At 36.8% G+C, this 24,155-nt stretch overlaps 1 protein-coding gene across 1 annotated transcript; it reads right to left on the minus strand.

Moving 5' to 3' along the window:
* Positions 1-2,239: 2,239 nt before the first annotated feature.
* On the minus strand, positions 2,240-23,193 carry LOC121420419. The gene is made up of 11 exons (XM_041615047.1): positions 22,695-23,193; positions 17,906-18,235; positions 17,135-17,370; positions 15,461-15,557; positions 14,694-14,801; positions 13,801-13,869; positions 12,852-13,013; positions 6,149-6,310; positions 4,732-4,768; positions 3,799-3,878; positions 2,240-2,636 (listed from the first exon to the last, which is right to left on the minus strand). The coding sequence occupies exons 1-11, from the start codon at positions 22,816-22,818 to the stop codon at positions 2,374-2,376; spliced, it is 1,668 nt and encodes a 555-aa protein (XP_041470981.1). The 5' UTR covers positions 22,819-23,193; the 3' UTR covers positions 2,240-2,373.
* Positions 23,194-24,155: the final 962 nt, after the last annotated feature.

Consider the following 24,155-nt stretch of genomic DNA (forward strand, 5'->3'; position numbering starts at 1 on the left):
AAAGTAAAAGGACGTGGTAAGATAGGAAGAAAGAGATAGAGAGAGAGAAAGGGCCAGAGGTAAACAGAGAGAGAGAGTTCAGGAGCAAAGGTAATTATGGAATATTTGACCAGTCAGGCATATTCTTAAGAAAAGCATAAGATAGCATAGGATAAAAACCAAATCGAGGAAGTGATCATGCATTTCTAATAAAACACAATACATGTAGCATGTGCTGTAAGTATGAGAAGTGATGTCATATTCTTATCTGTGATTATATCATTTTAGGAGTAATTTAAAGGAGGCTGGCCGCTTTTCTAGTCGCGTAGCGTCCGGAAGGTTGTTCCACTTTGTGGCACCTGAATAAAGGAAAGAATTTTGATAAAAAGAGGTGGAACATTTTGGGAGTCTCAAAATCAGTTTATTTGATCGTCTAGAGTTCCTCATTAGTACGGTGTCTAGAAGTACAATTCTACGTGAAAGTATAGGTGGGCAAGTTCATGAATTATTTTAAACATTGTGCAGCAGGCAGATTTCCAAAAGAGTTTGTCCAATGTTGGCCAAGATAATTTATTAAATACTTCATTGGACGGGGTTTCCCAAGTTAAGTGTGAAATTAAGTATGCTGCCCTTTTATGTAGGCGATTAAGGATATCGTAATTGACATCACTTCTCCCTGTCCACACATTGCAACAATAGAGAATATGGGGCACTATATACCCCCAGTAAATCTGTGACAATTGTTCAGCGGAGAAGGTAGATCTCAGTCTCCTCAAAATACCCAACTTTTGCTTAACATCTTTTACAACTTTGTTTGTATGACTCCTAAAGTCTAGATATGAGTCAATGATAACACCAAGGCATTTATATTCATTTACACATGCTATGGATTTTCCGTCTATAATAATATCTAAGTTTTTATCTTGTAATGTGCAAACTCTTTGACGCGAACCAAGTAGCATTGTCTTAGTCTTATCGACATTGAGAATAAGCTTGTTTCGAATTAACCATTCATGTGTTCGCTTCATTACTTCATTAAGCTGTGTTTCAATGTCGTGTTTAGATGTGCCTGATACAGATATGGTCGTATCATCGGCATACATGAACACAGATCCATTTGGAATACTCTTTGGTAGGTCATTTATAAATAAAACAAACATTAGTGGCCAAGTACCGACCCTTGGGGAAGACCTATATTGATATCTTTAATTGTCGACTTATTATTTTCTACAGAAACATACTGTTTGCGATGAGCAAGATACGAGTGAAACCATTTAAGACTACTTGCACTACAACCATACTTTGCTAATTTATCTAAAAAGATTATGAAGTTCACTCATTTGGAAAAAAAATGACTGCTTAGTCCGTCCACAGCAATTTGCATATTGCCATTCACTCCTGATCAAATTCCATGTTGGCCCAAAGTCAACGGTTGCTGAAACTACAAACATTTTTTTGTCATCACTATTAAATACAGAGCCATTAGCATAATATTTTAAACAAATCATCGAATATGTTTGGTTCCATTAAAATGAGAGTAATATTGTGGAGCGCATAATCAATTAAATATACTGTAAAAATTGAAAAATATTGGACAACAAGGATAATCAAAACCAATTTCCTTCTCTTCACTTAACCCTAAAAGGACTGGGCTATTTGGGATGTATTGACGAGTGGGGGGAGGGGGATGATGGTCCCATTCTGATCTCGTCCGCCGTTCTCGCGATTGCGTCGAAATTGGCCACAAACATTCTTTACCACAAGCAAGTAAAATCTCCTTTTTTTATTATGAATAAGATTCAATTATAAATTTTCATTTTTCCCCCAAATGTCATCTTTGTAATCTTATTCAAAGGTTTTCACAAAGAAAAATTGCGAAAGCAAAATTAATTGTCCTTATATATTTATCTTTTATAATGAAGACGGACAGTCAACCTGCCCGAAATGTCGAGTCTCTTTACTGCTTCTGCTCATCATCTCTACTCGCCGACTCAAGCCAGCACCTCCTTATCCATCCTACTACTCAAGCCGTTTCAACTCATCAATCTCTTCTGGTTTACAGTCTTTTTCAGGACAACATTCAAGAACGATTACTCTACTCTCAAATTTCCATTTTCTCGCCTAGTGTACCGTAAACCACATCAGCGATTACATTTCTTTGTTTTAAGAATTTCTTATATATTTCTGTCGTCTATAAGGTCAGCCATTATGACTGATTAAACTAGACGTAAAATGTTTCCTAGGTAATTGGTTATATACCAGCTTGGCGTTTACCAGCAAAATGCTGTCCTGTCGAGTTCATACGGGAGTTACCATAAACAGAAACAGAAAAAAGATTGAATGTTTAAAACTTTCCCCCATCTTAGTTGTTGATGCAGCAGGCATGCTGGCTCTTTACTCAGCTAAAGATTGTGTTTTATTCAACTGTTGTACAAGATTGCCATCAGCCATTGTGAGCATTGTGTATAAAGTCGTCAAGAACTCTTCAACTAAGTCTTCACTATTGGACTTGTCTTTTGGCTTTTCTGTGAAATTCTCGACAAAAATGATTTTGTCTTGGATTATATCCATGTTGACGAGTTTATCGCGTATCACTTCCTTTGTGGTCTGATCTGGTATCTTGTCCCGATGCGTCACAATAACCATTGGATAGGTGGCTGCAACGAAATTTGAAAATCAAGTCAATATTAGGCTGTACGAACACCTCTTGAGCTATTGTGCTCAAGGTAGTGAACCCCACCACAAAATAACACACCTTGACGCCTAATGCTGAAAGTATACAACACTAAGAGTACGCCTTTATATTCACCGAGCCCCGAAAATAGCAAATAAGGCCGTTTGCGAGAGGAGATGTGTATTTTAATACAGGAAACCATTATTGGCAAACGATATACGGCCCTCAAATATCAATGCGCGTGCCTACGATACCGCGGGAATTCTCTCCGGACACACCTCCAGCATAAGGTGTGTGATTGGCTAATGGTCGGCTCCGTCACGCTGCGTCCTTGTTGACAGCTAGGCAACGGTAACGAGCCACACGCTGTACGCCCAAGCATGCCAAGGGAGTCAATGAAATGAGTTGAAAAAATTCAGGGACGTGCGCATGCAGTACGCGACAGAATACGAAACACATTTTAATTCTCGACTCAGCACTGAAGATGCAAGACGACAATTTTTTGTCCGATATCAAGCCGGTCTCGGATCAAATAGTACAGGCCTAACTTTAGTAGGCTAGTACATAAACAATTCAAGTATAGCTTATCCCTCGTCAAGGGATATCAGGACATAGTGGATCCCGGGAAATTAATTTTCAGAACTTTACAACGCCTCACCGAATTACGAAACCCCTGGAGCACCGTTAACTAACGTTAGAGCATGGAGGTAGAATGGTTATAGGTATCGCAATTTCGCCACGATATTAAAAAGGTAATACCCGATATAAAATAAGGGCGTAGGCTGGTTTGAGCATGGGGGAGGTGCACATCCTCGGCACATCATTTCGGGGAGGTGGAACTGAAGTGTGAAATATCAGCTGTTTAAACCAGAAAGGGTAAACATTTCGTTTTGCTTGCCAGTGTCGGAATTCCTCTGCCTTGGTGGGAGGATGCACGTGCACAGTGCGCCCACAGCCTACACCCTTGCGTTAGAAATGATGCATTATGGGTTAACATGGATAAGGTATAGGTAAAAGGGACAAGTGAGATTTAGACTGTTGTTGCAACGGTCAACGCCATTGCTTTAAAACCATATAAATAGTCGAAAAACAAAATAAAAAATAAATTAAAAAAATTAAAAAATGTAAAAAATAGGAATCCTTACCGAACTCGGTCCTCACCGCTTTGGATAGTTTAATGAGAAATTTGGTGACGGCCTCAACATCGGTTTGTACATCACTTGGACTGATGGGAAGAGAATGGATTGTTAATTTTTAGTTAAAAATTGACAATGCAGGGAAACTTAGAAATGTATTTCGAAGGCCATGTCGCTCAAGGCCAAAACAGTTTGTATCAAACAGTAATGTTAAAATGAGCCCAAAGCAAGTTTGTGTGATGCTGATGATTACAACATTCTGCATCACTACCAAGTTTTGAAATTATTAAGAAATGTTTTTCGAAGACACCATACAAAAATAAAATACTACCATTATTACACGATTAAGATCACCGTTTCAATACGGTTGCGAATCATGAAAGTGGGGTCTCAATATTATCTGATGCGTGACTATTTCACCAAAATGAGGAATGGAAGAATTTCTACGCTTTAATTCTTTATTCATTTCGTGATAAGTATAATCAATTCATCAGAGTAAATTATAATACAAAACCTGTATTAAGTTTTGCCAGTGTGAAGTTATTCCGTTACGAACTTTGAAATCAATTCTATGTAAAAAAAATCTAGTGAATAAAAGTGTCTATCATAAACCATATGTTGCGCAAAGGATGAAAACTTTATAATTTAGGAACCTGGCAAAATATTTTTTCTTCAATAAAAACAAATATTAAATTTATCCTTAACTATGAAATCGAACAATTCAGGATGCAATACTCGTATAGCCTTCTAACATGAAATTGTTTGATTTTTAGGAAGTGTCCAAATGAGTTCTTTGTTAAAGAAAGACCTATATACCCGAGAGTGCGTTCGATCTCAATGTTATACGATAACTTTAAGGACAGAGATTTAGAATAGTTCATATTTTTAATCATTTACCAAAGTTCAGGACATGATTTTTTTTATTGAAAAATAATTACTCACCGAATAACAAATATAAGGAGAGATATCACTTGCTCTTCTGATGACAGATCAATGACAAAACGTCAAGAGGATAACAGGAAGGGGAGAAATCGGAGATTAAATAATGATAATAATGAAAATAATTGTAATATCAGTCCGACCTCTCTTCTCCGGACACGTTGGGACCAGCAGCAATCCGGAAGGGATTTATCTGTATCTGGGAGACCTAATATTAAATGCACGCAGCTATGTTGCCGGATGCCTCCCCAGGCCACCGTCGGTAGCTACACTGTTGAAGTGGGCGCACGGTACAGAAATATTCACTGCAGAGTTGGTGCAAATTATAGGCAGTGTTTTTATGGAAATGCAATCGATCGATGGCCAAAATTCTTGGATAATTTACCCGCTATAATGACTGAGGTATACTTTGAGCATACCTCGAAAGAAAGAGAATGACTCGATGAAACCAAGTTTTAAAATTAGATCATCGCGGCGGGTGTCGCAGCTTCGCAATGTCAGCCATTGTTACACTGACTGTGGGCTCAAACATGATAGATGACGCTGTCCACATTGAGGCCCAAAGTTAGCCAGCAAGACGTGTGTTGCTTTTCCCGCGAAACAAACAGAGAAACGTGATGAAATAGTTGCGCTGCACCCTGATTTACTGGAAATTATAATTCCTAAAGTTCTTTTGGTGATTTTGGTGAGATATTTTCATGAAAAAATATGTATGGTGTAGGGTTACTATGTTGGGAAATATATGCAATCAAAGTGAGTTTATGTATAGGATTGAATTTAGATTGAGATCTCATTTCCTCACGTACCGGTACTAGATTGAATTAAAAAAAAAATCTCGGCAAGTGTGCATCCGGATAATAGAGAGATCCGGATAAGGGGAGGCCGGATAAGAGAGGTCGGACTGATAATATTCACAATAATAATGATAATAATATTATTGATAATGATAATGATAATAACATTAATGATAACTCTTATGTATCCAGGAAAACCACTTCAGTTACATGTTCTTCCAGTGGGCTATGCGTATTAAACATTACGACTTATGATTTTTTCCTTTTTCACTCTGTTAATAAACTACCATTACCCATTCTGCTTTATTTGATCTGCAATGTGTACGTAGGATTGGTGTTATGCTAATTTATTCACAAATGATAGATTTTTTTATAATTTATGCATATATTCTTCATTTCACACAAGAAAACAGACGGCTAAATATGCATGGTTAGTTTGAGTACATGATAATTCGTGAATGTTTAAGATATATTTTTATATATACATCAAATTAAAGGTAAAGTAGAAATCATAATTTACGTTTACAAATAAATTGAAATTTTCTAAACTATCTTTTAAATTTGAGTAGGTCTACACTGTTATACCATAGATATCTGATATATATCATAATTAAAAGTAGTCTTACTTATATTTGTCATTATCTTCTTAGTCTTATTAATATTTAAGTCACGCATTCCTTTGTTGTCTTGTATGTGTATTTTATCCGTGATTTCATAGAAGGTTGGTTCCAATGTGACTCCACCCGCAGATGATCCTGCGACGACCTCTATCTCTTTGCTATACACACCTTCAAAAAAAAATAAAAGAACTTGTCATGTTACGAAGCATTTGTTTAACATCAATATTATTATCATTGGTTGTTTCATTATTATCACTTATCGTATTTATAAGCATCATTATTATCATCGTAATTGGTGTTATTTTGAATGATATTGCTGATAATTTTCTGGTTATTTTATATGCTCTAAGACATACATCGTACATAATCTTAGCGCTACAGATCTATTATCAGTCATTCCCACCAACAATGTATGCACATCCTCCACTCTCTGTAGAGTATTCCAGTCATTTGCTATTGAGGTGCACACAGTACTGGACATTGGCAAAATTTAGGGGGGGGGGGACCACCGGGGACATCCCGATAGCCCGCGGGTCCGATAGTCCGCGGGTCCGATAGACCGCGGGTCCGATAGTCCGCGGGTCCGATAGACCGCGGGTCCGTTAGACCGCGGGTCCGATAGACCGCGGGTCCGATAGTCCGCAGTGCGTGTAAAATTATGATCAGATATTTCAAATGTCATCGAGAGGTCCAAAGGAGAAATGATACAAGACCATGGGGTTCTATCAGGTGCGGATCCATGGGGGGCGAGGAGGAACTGTGTCACCCACCCCCCCCCCCCCCCCAGCTCAAAAAAGAGGGGGGAGGGGAAAAGGAAAGAATAAAAAGAGAGAGGAAGATGGGAAAAGAAGATAATAGAAAAGAGAGTAAGAGGTGGAAAGGAAAGACAAAGAAAATGGGAGAAGAACAGGGGGAAAGAAGAGAAAAAAAGAGAAGAGGGAAAAGGAAGAGAAGAAAAGAAAGGAGAAAGGAAAACGAGGAAAAAGAAGAAGAAAAAAAAGAAGGAAGAGAAGAATATTTAAATAGAGAGGAAGACTGGAAGAAAGATAAGAAAAAAAGAGAGATAGAGGAAGAGGGGAAAAGAAGACAATAAAGAAGGGGAGAGTGGAAGGGGGAGGGAGAGGGAGAGAAGAAAAAAAATTAAAAGAGAAAAAAGGGGAAAAGAAAGAAAAAGATAGAGGGATAATTAATGGGGGAAAGAGAAAAAAAGAGGAAGAGGGAAAAGAAAGAAAAGAAAAGAAAGGAAAAGGGGGAAAAGAAGAAGAAAAAATAGGAAGAGACTAATATTAAAAAGAGAGAAAGATGGGAAGAAAAATAAGAAAAGGAGAGATGGAAGTGAATGTCGAATGTCCCATTGGGGGATTTGAAATCTCGCCTTTTTAGGTTGGAATATAAAAAATGTTCAGTTTAATGGTTGAAATATGTATCGTCTTAATGGCTAACTTTTCGACCAGGCCATAATATTTAACATTTCTGCTCGCGCTTCGCGCTCGTGGTAATTATCTAGTTACATACGCGTCCTGTTCAGGTTCACAAACATTGCCCAGAATGTTAAATTTTCAGGACAATATACATGAAATTTAATTTTTAGCTTGCATATGGCTTATGAGATTATAACACATTTATGTTGCTTATAAAGTAAATTTAGGAAATGACTGTTAGGACATGGGCGTTTGCCCCCCCCCCCCCCCCAACAAAAAAAGAGAGAATCAAGGCTAAGAAAAAATAGAGAGAAAAGGAAAGGGATTAGGATGAAATATACTATTATTTTTCAAACATTATGTCAAAATCTATACTATCACAACCTTGTATTTTTGTAATAAAAGTGTCAACATATTTGCTTGCTCGCTTCGCTCACTGCCAACTTCTTATTAATTTTATGCGATACGCCATATCGAGCCCCCTCGAAATTGTTGGCTCATTACGGCATTTGGACAAATCAACTCTGAGCGGCCGATCGGGGAAAATATGGTGAAAAAAATGGCCCCTCCTCCTATTGGCGGAAGCTGGGTTGGCCCCTGACTTAGGCTTTCAAGATAAAATACAGGAAATTTCTATTAAAAAAAATCAGATCGCGCTTCGCGTTCTCATTATTTATTTAGGCCTTGTGAGATACCTCAATGTGTTTTTCAAGAATAAAATCTCAGATTTTCTTTAACGTCTACCCCCCCCCCCCCGCATTTCATTTATTTTTTAAATATCTTGGTGCCCTCGGCCGCCCTGCATCCATGCTGAATAAATACGCCACTGATGAGGATAATTAGTCGAGATTGCATATTCCCTAGAGGTTATCATTTATAATATTGAAGGGTATATTAAAACAACAGTACAGAAACTATAGCTCCCGTTCACAATATTCTAGTAGGGCCTACTCTGGTGAGAAGTTAAACCAAATTGAAACCCCCCAAAATCACTCGTGCTTCGCGCTCCCATTGATATTACATCATGGGCGGAAATCCCAGGGGGACAGGGGGGACGTGTCCCACCTACTCAAAATAGTAGGGGGACACAATATCAAATGTCCCCCTACTATTTTGGTCTTTTATAATCGTAGAAATACATTATTCTAAATCGAAATAAAACATGTGTTTTGGACGAGATGACCTTACTTTGGCGATGACAACCTTTTTTTTCCTTGTCATATTTTCCGGCCCGTTGTCCCCATAGTCGGATCCAGGGGGCCGAGCTCCCCCCCCTCTGGCGGAGCAAAAAAAGGAAAGAAAAATGGGAAAAAGGAGGAAAAAGAGAGGAGAAAAGGAAGAGAAGAACGACGAAGGCACAACAAAAGATGAGGGGAAGACTTGGAAAATAAAAAAAATCTTTCGTGCAACTATATAAAACTTTCGCTCGCGCTCGCATTGCCTATTAGGTGATTTACATATCTTGTTCAATATGGAGTTCGAATATCAAGTTTGGAAATCAATATACAACACATATTTCACCTCGGAAATCGAACTTTCATTATTTTGTGTAATTTACAAGTTGGTTTTTAAAAAGTGCTCTGTAAAAATGTCAATTTTATGGTTTGAATGTTAACATTGCTGCTTGCGCTACGCGCTCCAAATTTTGATTTATCAGGTACCTATATTTTCGTGTATTCCATAAAGTTTTCAAAAGATCCCTTTTCTTGTCTGATTGTTAAGACGCATCAGCTAGCGCGCTGCACGCTCGGATTTTGATTGGCGAGTTATATAAATATTTTAATATTGTTTATACAACAAACTACTTAAAATCCCCTTTTCATGACAGTTTATCAAAAAATATAGCTAGCGACTTGCGCTCGCATTAATAGTTAAAAATATATCAACTGATGCATCCTGTTCATAATCACAAAAGTAAAAAGTCCAGTTTTTATGCCATGATATCATCAGATTTCGTGCCCTCATTAGGCATTAATAAATATGATATCAATTTAATAATTAAATTGTCCCTTTGTTTCATCTCGCGCTTAGCAAGATGAATAGGAAGATAGTCATCATTTTCATATGATGGCATGTCGTAAGGATGTCCCGGTCCTATGTCAAAACTCAAAGTAATAATAATATCAGCTCTTTTTCAAGTGCGATCCATATCCACCTTACAATTTTTCTACAAAGTGCTAGAAATATAAAGCTGAAAATGATTCTTTTTTCAGATCGGACTATCAAAGTTTCATGATTTTCATGATTAAAGTTGTATTTAGAATGCCTAGATTCTAGGTCTAAATATGAAACACGCTCGCGCATGTTTATTCAGATGCCCAACTTGTTCTCTAATTGAAATCATTATCTAGTTTCAGATCACAATGTCAAAAATTTTCTGCTCGCGCTTTGTGCTCGCATTATTAATGTAGGAAGACCCCATATTACTAATCCTTTTGATGATTTACAAAACATGAACAGAGTGGCCCACTTTTAGGTCTAAATCTCGATTTTTTCTTCTGCTCGCGCTTCGCGCTCGCATCAATCGTTAAATTACATAGCTATCCTGTTCACCATTTCAAAAACTGATTGAAATTTTCCATTCTTTCTTTAAAAAAGTTCAAAAATGTTCAGCTCGCGCTTCGCGCTCGCATTTTTTGATTGTTTAAATATGTGACGCCTTCATGGCTAAGTGCAAGCAGTCCTTAACAGGTACCTTTTTAACAGGTACCAGTTCAAAACGTATATTTTTTTTTTTTGCTCGCGATTTTCGCTCGCATTATTAATACTCATATTTTTTAGGATTTACAAATCATGAATAGACTGTCTCGTTCTTATATAGGACTAAATATAGAAATTTTCCACTCGCGCTTCCCGCTTCCTTTAATTGTTTACCTCATATACTTCTTCTGCTTGAGTTAAAAAAAGTGCTTAGAATTTCCTTTCTTTGGGTGAAAATTTCAAAAAGATTCAGCTCGCGCTTCGCGCTCGCATTATTTGATTGTTAAATGCTACTTTAACAGGTACCTTTTTTCATCAGTTCATTACCCCTCGCGCTTTGCGTTCGTATTAATTATCAAGTTGCATACATGTCTTTTTCAGGATAACAAACATTGCCCAGAATCAGTTCAAATTTTAGGAAAAAATACATAAAATTTCCCAAAAAATTAGCTCGCGCTTCGGGCTCGCATTATATAATGAGGATTATGATATTATGTATTAGTTTATAAGAATAAAGCCAAGAAGTGACTAATGAGGACTACCTCTTCAAAAAAAACAAACAAAAATTATCTTCGAGCTGCCGATCGGGGAAAATCTGGCTGAAACAAATTTGCGCCCCACCCCCCCTATTGGCGAAGGCTGGAACCGCCCCTGTGTCCCCCTACCTTTTGGTATTTATGTATTCATGGATTTTTTTTCAAGAACACATTAAAAAGTGGTCTTTATTTTTGTTTAATGTGATTATAAGATAATTCAAGTTAGCCTGGCCGGGAGGGAGTGGGCGCCATTTTTCGAAAAGTACACATGGGCGCCAAACATCAGGTCAAATTTGCTCCCCCTCCCTCCCCACGAAATCCTGGATCCGCGCCTGGGTTCTAAAACAATAACCCAATTAGGGCAATCACCCCCTGACAACTACTTCAGGGAAAATATTATCCACATATTTTGTACCGCCGGGGACTGTTACCCCTCCGCCCGGAAATTTACTCTCCAGACAATTACCCCAGATAATTATGAAAATAATAATTGTGAAAATGCCTTAACGTGACGACATGGCGTGGTACTTTATCTTACCATGTCTTAATTAATCATTGGCGGCCGAAGGCAAAACATTTAAGGGGATCCACTTGAAACTTTGGGATGGACACAGGTAAAAAATTGACAAGCAAATCAACCAAACTTTTAGGAGGGACCACCAAAATATTTTGACAAGGAAAAAAAAGAAGGTTATCAACCAAAATTGGGGGGGGGGAACATATTTTAGGGTGGTCTACCTCAATTTAGGGGGGACGTAGAAAAGAAATTGACGACCAAAAAAAGGTTCTCAACTAAAAATTTAGGGGGACCGTCATCCCACCTCAAAGTTAGGGGGGAAAGCCCCCCCCCCCCCCCCGCTTCCGCCGCCTAAGTAATTAGTAAGCTCATTATTTCGACATGGCGTTATATTCTATCTTGTCAAGTCGATATGTCCACATGGCGAGATATGAAGTGTACAAGTCCCGGCAAGAATCCCGATATATCGCCATGTTGACATGTAACATATTTAAGTCGACTTGGCAAGATACAATATCACGTCATGTTAACATATAACTTTTTATAAGTGGACTGACTTGGCAGGATAACGTATCTCGCCATGCGGACATAAGCTTATTTAGTCGACATGGCAAGATAAAGTATCTCGCCATTTCGTCAAGTCGATGGCATTTTAGAGGCTCCGTATGGCGTCTAGAGGCTATATTTCCGGGGGGGGGGGGGGGGTAACAGTCCCGGCGATAAAAATATGGGGATAATACTTGAAGTAGATGTCAGGGGGCGATTGTCCTGTGGGTCATCGTTTTAGAACCCCATGGACTCGTATCATTGACCTTTTGACCTCTTGATGACATGGATTTCACTATATTGTCCTGATAATAATTTTACACACACCGCGGACTATCGGACCCGCGGTCTATCGGGCCCGCGGTCTATCGGATCCGCGGTCTATCGGGCTGTAACCGGACCACCAAAGGTTATGGATCAAAATATTATAGGGAGGTCCACCTGAATTAAGGGGGGGGGTGCAGGAAACAAAATTGACAGGCAAAAAAAGGTTATCAACAAAAAAATAGGGGAGGGATCGTCCCCCCACCTCAAATTTAGTGGGGGGAGGGGGTCAGGTCCCCCGTCCTCCCCCCCCCCCGTTTCCGCCTCGTAGCACTGGATAGGCAACAATGACTTTCACTGGATACCCATTTTGCACCTGGGTCCAGAGTAGCAAAGTGTGGATTAGACAACAATGGGATTCGACCACGCAACCCTCAGTAGCCAAGACCAAGAACCACTACACCCATGTTCATCATCGTTGGTGTCATATTACCGTCTCGTTCTTATTCTTATCATCACCAGGAGTAGTATCATCATCGTGTCCTTAATTACTATTTCTATCATTACAAACCTGATCGTCGACATCCTCATTTCCCTTATTCTATGGCTGTTATCATTGTTTTTTTTCTGTAACTGCTTGTGTTGCCTCTGGTGTTATTATGATAGTTATTTTCCACAGGTCTGGAATGTAATATATGGCTGGAAAAAAAGTAACAAAAGCTCACCAGAGAACGCATATTTTAAGGACCGGATAAAGGAAGATTTCCCTGCACCTGTAAGACCAACGATTGCCATTCGTATCGGCGCATTTGGATATGCAATACCCTCCGCAAGAACCTTGTCCGTTAGCGATCCATGGCTGTACTTCCGTATTTCACTTCGAAGACCTCCAATGTAGAATTGATGCAAAATTTGATAAGGAGAATGATAATAATGAAATGGTAGTAACGATAGTATTGGTAATGATGATCAATGGCGTTCATGAAATGCGCCTACCTAACATCAAATTGAATAAATGATTAATTAAAATTCAATTCTCTATTCTTGATAAATTATTAGTAACTTCATCAAATTGTACACTTATATATAAAACAATCATAGGAAAAGGATTGCAACAAAAAGTTAACTCTTGATTAATTAAGTTAATAAATATCTAGTTAATAAATTAACTAGATATCTTCGCAATCCCTATCTTGAATCTATCTATGAATATAAAATGGGGTTGTTCACACAATTTTTCATATGGAAGCATGTGGGACGGGGTCAATAAATGGGTACAAAAACGTCAAAAATGAGCATTCTGATGTGTGTTTTCCAGGTGACATGACATTTGCTCGGTCGACCAAGATATAGGGTTAAGGCTACAATATGGTTGTATGCTAAGTTTAGGGTTAGATTTCGTGGCCCCTGTACTATTTTTTTAACGAAGCAATTGAGCAAACAACCAAGCTTTTGCCACATGGGAATTTTATCTTATGGTGAAAATGAAGGACGTGTTGCACACGACAGTGCTGTTGAAATTTTGATAACTTTTCAAGTGTTCATTATTTGTTATTATGTTGCTGAATACAATATGGAAACACTAGTGTTAAATTTGAATTGCACATCAAGTAAGATTCCATGCACGTCCCCCCTTCCCCCGTCATAAAATACACGTTTTCGAATCAATCTTACTTTGTACTTCGTTTGAACATGTTGAAGGTACTCTGTAAACCGGGGGTTGATATGCTGGTCCTGCTCCATCTAGATTGGGAATGAAAATAGCAAGTGATATTTCTGAAAACTTGCTTTTTCTAATGCGACTTCAACTCATGTCCTTTCAATGACAATAATTAAAGAGAAAAATTTCGTATTCGTGTTTCCTGATACTGTTTCATCGACGCAATTAACACGTATTCATCTAGTAAATTTTGACTAATATTTCATGTCATAGAATTTAATTCTGGTTTTGTTTCCATTTTCAACACAATGCATACAATAATCAAGACGAAAACAAACAGAAAAAATCTGACCGAGATGTTGTCATCGTTACGTTATAGCATACAAGTTCTAGATAGGCCTTATAAAAAACTTGAATGCAGAAAAATAGAAATGAGTACGTTTGATATGATATTCAAACAGGAACTGGGGCATGATGGGGGGGGGGCACCATTTTTGCATTTTCAAGTATTGAACAGGAATTAAGTGTGGAAGAACAGACCGCCGGAAAAAATCGAAAATAGAATTTTAGGTCACGTAACTCTTATTATTAAATCGAGGGAAAAGGGTGTCGTCACTTTCAGGTAATTTTTCCTCTATCAAAATACACTTGCCCTGCCACTCCAAAACGAAGAGGGATCTTTGTGACGTATATTTTTTTACGAAAAATGCAGAGTTACATTGAACATGTTGAACATGCTTTAAACCATACTTCTAATTAAATAGGTACTCAAATGATAAAATGTTTCTCTCCTGTACATTTGTTGATCACTCCACTGAAAATACATCTGAAGTTGTTTTAAAACGATGATATTAAAAATGGTTCTCAAATATTTTCGAAATTACAAATAGGAAGTGCCAATAATTACCTTGTGATAAGCAGGGTATGCCAAAACGTCTGTGATAGAACCATGTGAATATAACTCCTAGTATGACTATCGCAAATATTATGAGAACTATATATCCCCAGTGTAACCCTGAAATAGATAAATATATAGAAAAACAAGATGAAAAGTCGTGATTTGGAAAAAAAAAACAATCGTCTGATTAAAGTCAAATGAACATGATGAAGGGGTTGTTCTGTTCAATCAGGTCGCGTCGTGTGTGGTGGACGCGTAACATAGGCCTAACCTTTCGTGAAAATGTTGACCCTTTTCATGAGACGTAACCTTTCGTATATTTGATGAAGAATATTATATCTACCACGTCTACAGAATGTTAGACCAAGAGGACTGTTTAACATAAGTTATTGAACAGCGCTGGTCTCCATATTAACTGTCGGAACTATTGTCAGGCCACAGTATCGTTAAAAAATAATAAATATCATCTAAAAAATAAGAAAATGGGCTAGTGCCTCGAGCTCGCTTTATCAGTCTGTGCCTTAATTTGTGTTTTTTGTTAATGTATAGAGCTCATATAAATGAAAATAAATATTTGAAAACATGGTTCCAGCCCTCTTTTTCAAAAACCTGGATCCACCTAATGATTAAAATGATAAAAATTATGTTAATAAATTACGTGTTATTGATAAAATCTACATAGCAAAAACTGAATTCGAAAAATGAAAGAATGCGTCACTAATTGAATGAATCAAATAAAATCCCTGAAAGAAATGCATTAGCTTTTAGGAAAGTACCTTTAGTACCAAAAGACGCCGTCATGGAAGAGACCCCATTCACCGCTTCTCCTCTAGCTTCGCATTTATATTGGTGATCGAACTCTGACCTGGGTATCTGTCAATTAAAGATAAATATCACTTGTGTTAATAATCTAAAAATGAATTCAAACAGAACGAAATAAAATCATCACCCAAGTGTTTTATTTGTCTAAATAAAACAAGTGGAGTGCCTCTGGCAGTGTCGGCTGCATTAATTAATACGCGAGTCAATGGCGCAGCAGTGCTGACTTTGAAAACGACTATAGAATGATCATTCACAAAAAAACATTCATATGAAGATAAAATACTATGTTCACTGATCCTAAATGACATTTGACCTTGATCGTGTGACCAAAACATTGTGCAAGTTGATCAGTGATACCTGATTACCCTTATGTCTACATTTCATGAACCAGATCTATAAACTTTTGAAGGTATGATGGCCATTCAACAAATACCCCCAACACGGCCTAAGTTCATTTACCTTCGTCATGTGACCTGAAACTCACGCAGGACGTTCACTGATGCTTTTCATGAACTAGATCCATATACTTTCAGAGTTATTATAACTTAACCTTGGTTAAGATTTCGTTTTGATCCACCAATATAATCTAGGCTCAATGACCTTAAATGACCTTTGACCTTGGTCATGTGACCTGAAACCCAGGCAATGTGTTCAGTAATAGTTCATTATTCTTATCCAAGTTTGGACCTGGTTTCAGGAACCAGGTCCATAAACGTTCAGTTATGATGGAAATTAAGAAATATCCCCAACATGTCCAAAGTTCATTGACCTTAAATGACCTTTTACTTTGATCATATGACCTAAAACTCAAGAGGGATCTTCAGTAATACTTGATCATCCTAATGATCTTTGACCTTGGTCATGTGACATTACACTTAGTTTTTGTTTATGGTAACTACCCTAAAAAGTCGGAAGGACAGCATTTTTCTGGTAAACGCCTTGTATAACCAATTACCTAACAAACATTTTACGTCTAGGTTATATCACTCATAGTGGCTGACCTTATAAGTTTACATTAATGTACCAGATCTAGGTGACAATTAATCTTGATTTAAAAGACTTTCTCATTAAATATATTTTTTTACTGCAACTACTTTCTTTTACCTTTTGATAATGAAGCAGCCACATGAATACTGAATTTAATTGGCCATTTGATTGCACTGCAAATTCATTGAAGGGTCTGACTTTCCCTTTGTGAGAGCTTGAAATAACAGGTTTACGGCGGATTGTTCAGATGAAAAGTAAAGTACAAGAACATGATGACTGAATATTACCATTCATCAAATTGTCTTTAAAAGGATCTAGTCATTTTGGTAATGTTAGTATAAGTTTAAATATTCATTGTGAATTTTTTGTACTTAAAAACAATGAAAAATGTGTTCTCCAAATTAACCTTCGAACACATTTCGTTTAAACCTCGAATGATTTCTTTTTGTAGTTCAGAATTGCAATGTAATGGAACAGTCAATTTTCCCCTGCGGTAGCCGTACGGCGACTCGATAACAGACGTTTTAAGATTCAGCTTTATATGGGTGGTTTGAATAAAATTAGATATTTTGGACTCGCCGTACGGCGGCCGTAGGGGGGAATGTGACAGCAGCATAAACTGTTTTATCAAATAACTTAACCTGTAATGTAGATGAAACGGTGTAGAGCCCACTCCGTTCTTCTACGAGCGGGGGAGGGATTTCCCGCAGTTTGCCATCAATCTTGATCCAAGTCAGGTTTGCTGCGGGTCGAACTTGATGGAGCTCACAAACTAAGTTCACATGTTCAGGTGGATCCTTGTTGATGAAGTAGGTGCAGTGTCCTGGCGTTGTCACATGACATAACTTGATGACTGGTTCCATGGGCTTTGCCAAAGCTTGCAGAGGTTATTAAAAACAGTTTGATATTATAAAGTTCTGGCAAACCTAAGAATTAATTTTAATTTGAGTCAGGTAAAACGGGATAGGCCGATATACAATGTCATAACACACACGAGTGAAAATCTGAGTTAAAAAAAACGGGGATAAAAAGTTTCATTAAAAATGCCAAATCTTTAAGGTTCGACGGAAAATCAGAGAAAGTTGTTTTAGGTCTATGTGATCAGGCACTTCACTCTAAAAATGAAATGTTATATCGACAATTGAAAGGTTGGAAGATGACCAAACCTTATATGTCTAAGTATTGCATTTACCACTTAAAATTTTTCGATCAAATACTTGAAATTCTGGAGTCAACTTTATGCAAGGTTGGAGGAGTGACATTTTTTTAAATGTTGTCACTTCTCCAACCTTTCAAATGGTGATTTAAAATTAAATAAGTGTTTTGCGTCATTTGGAAATAATATGAATAAACAAATATAAACTCGAAATATTATTACAATTATTATTATGAGTGTTCTAATTAAAACTTACCTATAACATTCAAATTCGTGTAGCCCCTCTCATCTTTATGATTATCGAGTTCTACTTGGCAAGAATATGTGGTCTCGTCTAGCAAAGACACATTACGTATTGTCAGGCGGTAGTCGTTCTCAGACTTGGTGATATTGAACCTGTCGATTCCTACACCTTCTACATTTCCCTTGTACTCGCGGGCTACGAGTTTTGCGTCGTCGTCTGTGGCTCCTGTTGAATTATGCCTCCACCACCAGACGATAGTTGGATTTCCCGTGAAATTGCATGGTAAGGACACATTTCCCCCTTTCACTGCTGTTACTGATTGCTCCGTGAACACTTTAAATGCTGAAGAAGGAGAAAGTAAATTTTTGTTCCTTAATTAAGATTTCAACTGTTTCTTTAAAAAGGCCTTCATAGATGCATATGGTTTACTGGTTTTGTAAGAAAGAAACAAATAAGCAAAAAAAAAATGATTGAAGGTATTGTCCTTGCATCTACTACTAGTGCTTTACGAAAGACATTCTTTGTTGTCTAATGATCCAAATAAAAGCCAAGATTGCGAAGTACGGCGATACGCCTGAACGTTATCTCCATGACTTTCCTCGGTGTTTAAAACATTAAAAATTAATCTCTCATTCTTTTGATAGATTTTCATCACACATTCACCAACATACTATCATCAGAGTGAATTTCCGCTTGAAATATTTTGCTTCATATATATATAACATGCAACCATTCCTCAAGCATCGGATGGAATGAAACGGATATTTAAGGATAAGTTTTCTTTATTACAAATTTAATTTGTACTCTGCATTGATGCGTCTAAATAAAGTTCGATCAATTTATATTTACTTTAAGTGTCAATAATGATGATCACTCTCTCTAGAAAAAATATTTAATTTTTTTATTTAATTCTTTATTTTATTTCCAGACAAAAGACAATAAGAATATATACAAGAGGAATAAATAACCACCGACTAGTGCCTGAGGATGACTAAACGAAAAACTAGTTTCTGTTATGAAGCTCTCCTCACTAGTCGGGGTCTACAAATATACAAAAATAAAATCAGATAAAATGGCAAAATATGTTTAGATGCATTACTCATTAAAACAAAGAACTTAGTAATAGAGAGTGTAAATTACATCTTTAATGAACATATAGAACGGGCGATATAAATTATATCTCTGGTCATCGAACATCAGATGATGTTCATCTATTAACTCAAAACAACCCATATGTGTTTTGTGTTCCTCTTTGAATGATAATTGCGGTCTTCATTTGTGATCAAACGAAAGCATGACTATAGGAAATGATCCACAATTAGTACAAATATGCCTGGATAGATGTGAATGATTTAAAACGCTTGACAAGGTAAAAAATAGTTTCCTTTAAAAGCTCGTTCAAAAAAGTTCAAAATGTCGTCTTTATTCACCCTATTCGTAATTTTTTTTCGTTCATAACTACGATTAAAAAATCTGAATTCCATTTTAAACAAATAATATTATTATAGAGTGCATGTGAACACATGCTAACATATTGGTTACAAACAAATACTGTACATAAAGCCTTCATTTCGATTATGTTATAATATAACTTACTTAAACTTAATGTGGTGTACTAGATTGTACACTGTATACTGTTTCTAACAAAGTTCAAAGGTCAGCTTTTCAAGAATACATGATTTATTCTTGTGATTTATAATCTACATAATCAAGTAACTCATAATTTTTTCATTAACTTTGATACCTTAATTACCTCACTGTTGTCATGGGCCACAGAGTCATGCTCTATTAAATTATGTGAAGGGTACAAAACCTACTTTTTCCAAATTTTGGGTTTTAATATACATGCACAGAACCCACTTTGTTGTAAGGTTTTAGTCTCTTCACAGTTTTTCCTCGCTAATTTTAGGGAAAATTTTACCCTTCCGATTTTTTTCTTTGCAAATGAATGTTACATAAATGTGTCTAGATGAAAATTTGGTTGAGCACATTAATTGGCATGAGATCACAATCCTGTAATGCAATGATCAGAAGAGAAGTGCAGCGTCGACGGTGGTAGTGTGAAACCTTGAAGGTGTTGGTGCTGAAGAAAGGTATGAACTTGTTCAACAGAGATTGAAGCTAGACAGTTGATATGTAAATGTCAGTCACTCACAAAACGTTTACAGAGGGGATAGCATTTCACTATAATTCAAAACAAAAACTGATGAAACAAAACCCTTACAACCAAGTGGGTTTCGTGCATGTACATTAAAACTTGGAAAGTGGGTTTTGAACCCTTGGCTTCGATGGACCAGAACTATGTGACCCGTTACAATTGTGACTCAAGCAAGGTGCCATATTAAATATGATTAGATACGAACTTAATGTAGAATAGAAATAAAAAATATATATATATTATGCATTTTTGATAAAGCTGACCTTTGAATTTCGGTTACCCTTTTTTGAAACACCCTGTATAATTTGGATTCACCTTGTAAAGAAATCCTTACTTAATCTGATAGTAACTTGTCACAACCGGGTCCCTTAAAGCTTCTGCTTCAATGAAAACAATCATGTTTTAGAAAAAAAATCGTTCATTTTTTAAATCATTTTGTTTATTCTATATATTTCGGATACCGTCAGGGGCGGATCCAGAATTTTCTATCAAGGGAAAGGGCACATTTCCCGATTGAAATTTGACAGATACGGAGCCCTCCCCCTCCCCCCCCCCAAAAAAAGAGACTTTACCTAAAATTCAATGTCATTTCTTCCGCGGAAAATTTGACAAGAAAAACAAGTCTTCACCTTGATTTAAGGTAATTTCGTCTACGTGGAGAATTCGAAAAGCAAGGAAAAATGGACCTCACTTTCAAACGGGGGTGGGGATACGCTTGGATAAAAACGAAATTTCTACATTTAAAAAAAATAGATGTGCCCCCCCCCTGGATCCGCCACTAGATTTTTTGCTAACTTTTGTAAACTATTTCTCTTCCTACCCTAAATTTCCCTTACATATGCTTTTCACAACTTTGGTGTTTACAAGCACGAGGCAAGCTTTAATGGGAATTCCCCTAAAGACATGGATTTACATGCCTTTCGCCAAAACATTTTGCGAGTTTAAATTTATCATGAATTATCTATAATACAACTTATTGTGTTACATTATTAACAAGTACAATTATAATCCAGGAATGGAATAGTTACGGGAAATTGTTATTTAGGTATACTGTAGGCCTATATCGATCTTGTCGATTTTCGAGTAGTCGAAATAGAATTGAAGGTACTAACTTCTGTACAGTTCCAACGCATTAGGGCCAAATAGGCGTTTTCGGGGGGGATGTCTTTACACGAGTCCAATTTTAATTAATCGTAATTTTTTTTACCTGATTTCTAATTATAAATGCGATTCAAACGAGGAATAACACATATTTGGCAATTTTCACTTACCTAAAGTTGGGCAATTTCATGACCAATGTGTTTAGGCAAAAAGTCTCAGTAAACCTTAATCTTCTTTACAAACCCATCAATATATATAAGGGTCTAAAGGTGCAGCCTATAATATCTTGTGTACTGATGGACCTATTGCTCGCTGAATTGAAATATCATTTCTCTTTATTTAAGTTAGTCTTTGCTTTGAGACACACTTTTAAATCAGTCTCAATGAGGGCCTGTGCTTGCAGACTAATGCGACCCATCGTTGCCTAATAGAATTGGATATTGGTTAAAATATTGACCAACCCATTTCAAGAGCAGGGGAGACCGCGGACAATAAAATTGTAGCAACATTTTCCAAACTTGACAGTCTTGTCAACTCCATTAAATAAAACGAAATCATACATATCTAGGCTTGACGTTTGAATTGGTTTTGGTTAGGTTTAGCGATTAATAGAAGCTATTATCATTCCAAAATAAGAAGTCAAGTGTACTGAGTTTTACAATCGCCCCACAGCTATAACACGATTATGGGTAATTGTAACATTATCTTTATCTCTATCCACGCTTTTATTTTGCATTTCAGTGTGGTTGCTAAAGGGGGTAGATCCACAATTATATTTAAAAATAATGTATATAAACAAATGAAAACAGGTATATTTCTTTTACACCCAGTTTATGTTCACATGCATAGGGTAGTACATCATGCTAATTTAGTTTCTCATAAGAATATAGCTGGGAGATTAAAAAAAAACCCTGATTTCTTTCGGAAAGGTCCAAAGAGGATGTCACCCCTTTTGCAACCAGAAAAACTCTTTGTAATTTATATCATATTATATGCATAATGTGTATTATGACTGTAGACTAGCTTAGCCAGGGTAATATAGGAGCGCCTTGGGCGCCAACCAAGGTGGATTCATGCACTATACAAACCCTATTGTATTGTTATTATTATATCATATTATATTTACGTACGGATATATTGTATTTTTTAAGTTCTAATATATGTCATGTATTGATATATCGTAATCAATGCCCAACATAGGAGTATTAGGCATCTTCACTACCTGTTTGCATAATGAATTTTTTTACTCTGTACAGATTCATGTAATTCAATCTTCGGTACGAACTTGTTTTCATTATAATAAATTTCATATCATTTATTATTATAATAATGTATGAAAAGATATCGAAACTGCTTATTTCTCATTTCTCAAGAAAAAGGTACAAAAAATCGTGAAAACAAAAGCATATCTTCTCATCCCGACGAGGCTACTCTGTAATGTGCTTTTAATATTCATCATGAGGAAAAGGGGCAGATAATATTAATAGAGATTCCTTTATCCATCATCATGAGAAGAATGAGAGAAAAAAAATCAATACTCACACGATGAAACTACAAAACAATGCAGAAAGACAATGAAGATGAAACACATTTTCCTGAGATTAAACGTGAACATTGTTGTAGCCTTGGATGACAAGAATGGCCGTGACGGAAATACGGCCGCCATAATTCTTCAAAATGATAATGCTGATAAAAAAACATTAGATGGCTGCCAATCAAATCCTGCTGTTTGATGATTATAGATACATCTCCGAATCCGTTGATACAATGTTAATGCTGCATATTAACATAACTGACGTATAACACGTCGTCATGGGGAACTATCACCAAATTAAGAGGGTGCAGAGGACGTCTGATCAGAAATAAGAGGTTATATCCTACGGTTTCTGTCTGGAGCCTTTAGTTGCCATAATGGTTTACGGAGTAACTCCAGCATCTCGTTACAGTAGACATGGTAGCTATAGGAAGATCGGGAGCAATAGAGAATGATCATGAGAACGATGCAATACATGTACTTGGTGATGTTTAGTGAAAATATGGGTTGAATACGAGCAAACTGGGGTCAAATGTTGCGTGGAATTCCCCGCCTTGGTAGTCTTATACCCAGAACGTGGTATCATTTTCGGCGTAGGCTTACTAATGTCTCGATATTATTATCATATCTATCTATGCAGCTATGGGATAAAGAGGTATTCAGGATGAAAATTATATCTAAGTAAATAGGAAAGAATTCAGCAAGCAAAATTCTGAAAATTCTATCAAAATCCGATAGCAAATATTTAAGTTATGGTATTTTGAATTTTAGCGATATTTGTAAAACAATTATATGCACGTATTTATTGGAGGGCTGATGATAAAAATAGTGAAATATTATATGATCTGTATGGTGCATATATCCACCGTCCTACATGTAGGTGATCAAGGGGCTCCTATCCCCGGCTAAGCTGGTCTACCGATTCCGGTGCACACAGTTTTTTTGAGGAATCACTTCCTGCCGGTACCCATTTACCTAAGCTGGTTTGAGTGCATGCAGCTCAATGTGGGTAAATTTCTTGCTGTAGGAAAACACCCATGGCGTGAAATCGAATCCATGTCCTTCAGATTAAAAGACGAGAGTCTTAACCACTAGACCACGACGATCCCTCTCATGTCCATCACTTTTTATTTTCTTATTACGTGAATCACTACTTCATATTTTCATACATATGGTTATGGTTATAATAAATCGTAGCAATGAATATCTAGTGCATCGATTTAGTTGTCGGTTGATTTTGTTTTTAATTCTTTGAGGAAAAAAGGGGAGTTAACTAAATTTTACATAATAAATGCATTAGAACAAGCGAGGAATATCACATTATCAGTTTGCTTATTGAGTTTGCATGATGACACGCCTAGAACTGTTTCCGAAATTATGCAAATCTTTAAAATATCATTATTATCTTTGTTTATTCTTTGTCAGATTTTGATTAAATATCAGTGTTATTTGCCCGCGATTTTCTTAAT

This window comes from Lytechinus variegatus, chromosome 8 (genome assembly GCF_018143015.1).
Source record: "Lytechinus variegatus isolate NC3 chromosome 8, Lvar_3.0, whole genome shotgun sequence".
Lineage (NCBI taxonomy): Eukaryota > Metazoa > Echinodermata > Echinoidea > Temnopleuroida > Toxopneustidae > Lytechinus > Lytechinus variegatus.

Bases quoted from the DNA above. Each gene is read 5' to 3' on its own strand.
- LOC121420419 (XM_041615047.1), bottom strand. From the start codon at position 22,818: ATGGCGGCCGTATTTCCGTCACGGCCATTCTTGTCATCCAAGGCTACA. The intron at 14,802-15,460 runs GTACTTTCCTAA...TATCTATTTCAG, and splicing joins GGCGTCTTTTGGTACTAAAG to GGTTACACTGGGGATATATA. The intron at 13,014-13,800 runs GTAAGATTGATT...TCTACATTGGAG, and splicing joins ATGTTCAAACGAAGTACAAA to GTCTTCGAAGTGAAATACGG.